The sequence below is a fragment of the Salmo trutta genome, chromosome 10, assembly GCF_901001165.1.
Source record: "Salmo trutta chromosome 10, fSalTru1.1, whole genome shotgun sequence".
NCBI classification, from domain to species: Eukaryota; Metazoa; Chordata; class Actinopteri; order Salmoniformes; family Salmonidae; genus Salmo; species Salmo trutta.
In genome coordinates, this window is record NC_042966.1 from 39469777 (window position 1) to 39475160 (window position 5384).

Consider the following 5384-nt stretch of genomic DNA (forward strand, 5'->3'; position numbering starts at 1 on the left):
TGTTATTTCATAGTTTTGATGTCTTCACTATTATCCTACAATGTAGAAAATAGTCTAAATAAAGAAAAACCCTTGAATGAGTAGGTGTTCTAAAACTTTGACTGGTAGTGTAAATACTGTATTCGATTCTACTGTATTTTAGTCAATGCCACTCCAACATTGCTCAATCTAATATTTATAAATTCCATTATTTTACTTTTAGATGTGTATTGTTAGATACTAATGCACTGTTTGAGCTAGGAACACAAGCATTTCGCTACACCCACACTAAAATCTGCATGTGACCAATAAAATGTGATTTGATTTTATTTGGTAGTAAGTGCCAGGTGCACTGGTGTGATTGTGTCAAGAACTGCAACGCTGCTGTTTTTTTCACGCTCAGCAGTTTCCTGTGTGTATATCAATAAAGGTCCACCACCCAAAGAACTTCCAGCCAACATGACACAACTGTGGGAAGCATTGGAGTCAACATGGGCCAGCATCCCTGTGGAACACTTGACATTTTCTAGAGTCCATGCCCCAACGAACTGAGGCTGTTCTGAGGGCAAAATGAGGTGCAACTCAATATTAGGAAGGTATTTCTAATGTTTCGTACACTCAGTGTATATCCAAATTGATATTGTGCAGAGATGATTCTTCCAACAGACTACTTACTCATAAAACATATTAGAATCTGATTAAACCGGATCTCTTGTACATGTATTCTAGCAGGACAACTGGCTGTAGGTAGTAGACATCTGCCTTAACTCTTCCTTTCTATTTAAACACCTGAATGACCTCAGCTCAAAATTATTCTGGCATCTCTTCTGCATACCACCAGTAGGTATGGAGAGTAGGAGTGGACACCATTTGGTTTTGTCGGCAGCGACAAAATAGCTTTAGAGATACTGCTCGTGCCTTCTGTGTTGATATTTAATTAAAAGGATGTTCCTTCACTGTGTGGACACAGCCATTGTCTGAGCTCTGTTTACCAATGATGTCATTTGATGGCACTGCTGAAAATAGAAGTCTGTTTTTTTAAAACATCCATAATGCCAATAACAGTCTGCTCTTTCAAATAAATTTTAGATCCCCAAAAATGTTGCAACATATTTTATTCAACATACCGTATGTAGGTGTAACGTCCGTCGTTGAAGGTAGACCAAGGCACAGCGTGGGTTCATCATATTTTATTTAACGGTGAACCAGCCAAAACAATGCACAACGAACAAAAAGTTTTGCAGGCTACTAACAGCAATACAAAAACAAGATCCCACAAACACAGGTGGGAAAAAAGGCTGCCTAAGTATGGTTCCTAATCAGAGACAACGATAGACAGCTGCCTCTGGTTAGGAACCATACACGGCCCAATACAAAGAAATACAAAACATAGAATGCCCACCCTGACCTAACCACATAGAGAAACAAACCCTCTCCCTCAGGTCAGGGTGTGACAGTAGGTGAGGTATACTTGTTTGTTTTAGGTAGTTTGTGCACTAGAAAGGGATTTGACATAGATTCATTCCCACTTGATTTGAAAATCAACTTCCCTCTTTTTAAGCTTCTTCATTGTGCACTGATACAAATATTAACTTGTGGCATTTGGTCTGTTTTGCTGTGTTCTGATCTCTACAGAATCAGACAGGTTTTCCATGTTTTCTGTTTTCTCTTCAGCTGAAGATCTAGGTCCAGCAGCAGAGCCAGGAAGTTCCTGTTAGGGTAAATGGCTCTTTTCTGGATTACTTTCTGAAGAGCACGATGGAGGGGGATGTGACAATACAACATGAGGTATGCCAACACCAAGGTAGACGATCTGCTCATACCCATAATGCAATGGACGAGAATCTTCCCTGGAGAGGAGAGAAGAGAGGAGAATTGTTTGTTTATTTATTTAACTTTAATTTATCCAGGCGAGTCAATTAAGAACTAATTGTTATTTAGAATGACGGCCTGAGAAGTGGTGAGAGAAGATGAAAGGAGAGAAGAAAGTGATGGAGAGGGATTAGTGAGAGGCCACCATGTTATTAATATCATACATGACCGCCCGCCTCAAACTGTGGCCTTTCTGTTCCCCTCAGAGATCTAAAAATAGTTTCCATAATTCATTGCCTTTGATCATTTAAGTTGCCTTTCCAGAGAGAGAGGCCTAGGCTGTCCTCTGGTGGTGAGGCTCTCTGAGAGGATCCATGGTTAGACTTTATAAAGTAATGCAAGTTAAGATTTATTTTTCTTGTTTGTGTGGATTGGAAGTAGTTACTGTATAACTAACTATTCAATGTGCGTTACAGGGACAGAGTGGGGTACTGTGGGAGTGGGTTGAGGTCGGTGCTATACAGGGACAGAGTGGGGTACTGTGGGAGTGGGTTGAGCTCAGTGCGTTACAGGGACAGAGTGGGGTACTGTGGGAGTGGGTTGAGGTCGGTGCTATACAGGGACAGAGTGGGGTACTGTGGGAGTGGGTTGAGGTCGGTGCTATACAGGGACAGAGTGGGGTACTGTGGGAGTGGGTTGAGGTCTGTGCTATACAGGGACAGAGTGGGGTACTGTGGGAGTGGGTTGAGGTCGGTGCTATACAGGGACAGAGTGGGGTACTGTGGGAGTGGGTTGAGGTCGGTGCTTTTGTAAAGACCAAATGTAAGCCTAACAGATGAAATGTGTCAACTTGAAATTATCTATTTTGGTGTTCATAACTCTGCCTGTAAAGATATCCTAGGGAAAATTAAAGGGAAAATCCGCAGTTGCTACATCCATTTTTGGACTTATTCTTGAAGGATATAACTTAGAAATGCTTAGTTGAACTGTCGTAGCCCATCAGAACCCAAAATATAAGCTTGTTTTACACCAATGTTCATAAACATTGGAAATGTAAATGAACACTGTACAGCCTCAAAACATGGTTCAAACTATAATGTAGATATCATGGATGGTCAGTTTTTGCATCCATAGCTGGGGTGGCAGGTAGCCTAGTGGTTAGAGCATTGGACTAGTAACCGGAAGGTTGCAAGATCGAATCCCTGAGCTGACGAGGTAAAAATCTGTCGTTCTGCCCCTGAACAAGGCAGTTAACCCACTGTTCCTAGGCTGTCATTGAAAATAAGAATTTGTTCTTAACTGACTTGTCTAGTTAAATAAATAGCTCTGTCTATGAATTTGAGAGTGATTCCATTTTTTTCAGCTTTTTACCGATACAGAGCCAGGCAAAAAAACACTTTGTTATAGTTTCAACTGCTGATTGGCCCTACTTGACTTAGAATAGGAGTCTTACCATCTGGTTGTTTCAATGCTTTGTGAATGAAATCAGCTGCGGGCTTGAAGTAAACATCCAGATCAAAGTGAGTCGAGTCCTCTGCTGGAATACCATAATAAACAAAGCTGTTGCCATAAAATCTGTGGTCCCCTATGCTGCCTCGCTTGGAATGAGCAGCGTTTAACACATGAGTGACGCCTAACTTCTGCAAGGTACTCCTGTTTTGGGCTATTGCCCTGGTAAGACAAAGAGAGAGAAGGTGGTGAGACTGAACTATTGTGAATGTACTAGCTACATTAGTTTGTCAAATAGTTTTCAACTTGTCAGAAACTGTACAAACCATAAAATAATAATTCTGTTTAATTACATTAGATGTTTGCAGTAGCCTATGATATGACCTTGGGTTATAGTTGATCTGTTTACTGTGACTTCGACATAGAATTTATCATAACTGCTTGAGTATTTTTTTATTTACAAATGCTTGAACTATAAACTAAGTGTAATGCAGTTAAGATTAATAATTATTCAAATGAATACTTACACATTTCCTATGAATATGTTCGGCCAAACCTCATTTATCTGGGTCAACCGCAGCGTGCAAGAATCCAAAATCTTTTCCAAGTCCTTCACAGATAGGTACTCTTTCCTGGGTTCTTTTTTCGTCTTCAGGGCTGCCATTATTCCAATTCCAAATCCCCCTCAAATTACAAATCAATGACTAGGCTACTACTCAATGTTTTCAATGTGTTAAAGCAGCAGTACACTCCTACTTCAGCTGATATGTGTGAGCTGGTGTTTGTTTACCCTCACTGGGACAGTTACCCAATGTAGCGCTCAGGCTAGCGTGTAAGTCAGGCAGAGGGCAGGATCACAAACAGGCGGCTGTGACTGTGTCCTTTCACACCACCCGGGGCGTGTGTCCCGAATGGCACCCTATTGCTTATGACTACTTTTGATCAGAACCCTATGGGCCCTTGGTCAGAAGTAAAGCAGTATACAGGGAATAGGGTTCCGTTTGGGGACGCAAACAAAGACCCTTAATTCAATAAACCACAAACAGAGAGGAAGCATCTGATGAGCACGGATGATTTTACATCATGGACATGTTAAAGATGTGTTTCTACAGTATACTGTAGAGTAGATTAAAATCATTTTTATTCGTCCACTTTTCATGTCCAACCGAAATTTGACTTCCACTTTAATCCCAACCTCCGAAAGACACACATATTAGAGAGGTTGGAGAGCCACACTGGGTGCCCATGGAGCAGTTGTTGTGGGGGCTTACCACCCACCCTCCGGTTGCAGCTTGCTTCCAACCACATTTTTCCCGTAAGATCCAGGAATCGAAATGACAACTCTCCGTTTGCTGGCTCACCTCCTTATCCACTACACTACCTGCTGTCATTGTACTGAGTTGGTAGCGTATTTCAGGAACAGAAAGACAAAGCTGTAAAACAGTGCTGCCTATTTATTGTAAATGGGTCAAATATAATACAGAAAGAAGCAAAAAAATATATATTTCCAGTGAAAAGTGCATCATACGGAAGAGCATTAGGGCCAAATAAAGAGATAAAAATGTTTATTTGATGGGGATAGTTCTTCAAAAACTCTTAATACTTTGACAATAAAGTCAAAATTGAACTTTGTGAATAAATTTGCAATATTCTGAGAATATTCAACTTCAAGAATATAGTCAAAATATTTTGAGAATCAACTCAACAAAAAAATTGGGAGAATAAAGTCAAAATGTTGAGAATAAAATAGACATCTTGAGAATAAAGTTGCAGTTATATTTAAAGATTAAAGTAGGAGATATGGTTATTAATTACATGCCTTCCTGGCTCCCTGTTGTTGGGCGTGCAACCTTTGAAATGCCTGGGTTAGATGACCTGGTGACACTATACTTTAGAATTGGCTTTAGTAGCAAAGAAATTCATGCTTTTTTAGCATATAATAACCATATTACTATAGTGCTAAGTAATCCCTGTCATGGTGCACTTCTAATTCGCTACAATGTTATCCTCAATCCCCAGAGTATGCCAACACCTTAGACAGTATCTTAGACAGTAACAGCAGCCTATTATGTCGAAACAAAAGGGTTATTTTCAAAGCTGTAATGGCATGGTGTTTTATGTACACTTCCAATGAAGTACACACT

At 40.3% G+C, this 5384-nt stretch overlaps 1 protein-coding gene across 1 annotated transcript; it reads right to left on the reverse strand.

Moving 5' to 3' along the window:
• Positions 1 to 1154: 1154 nt before the first annotated feature.
• Positions 1155 to 4095, reverse strand: LOC115201710 (dual specificity protein phosphatase 13). Its single transcript, XM_029765539.1, has 3 exons — positions 3768 to 4095; positions 3245 to 3462; positions 1155 to 1829 (listed from the first exon to the last, which is right to left on the reverse strand). The coding sequence occupies exons 1-3, from the start codon at positions 3902 to 3904 to the stop codon at positions 1609 to 1611; spliced, it is 576 nt and encodes a 191-aa protein (XP_029621399.1). The 5' UTR covers positions 3905 to 4095; the 3' UTR covers positions 1155 to 1608.
• Between the last annotated feature and the right edge of the window lie 1289 nt (positions 4096 to 5384).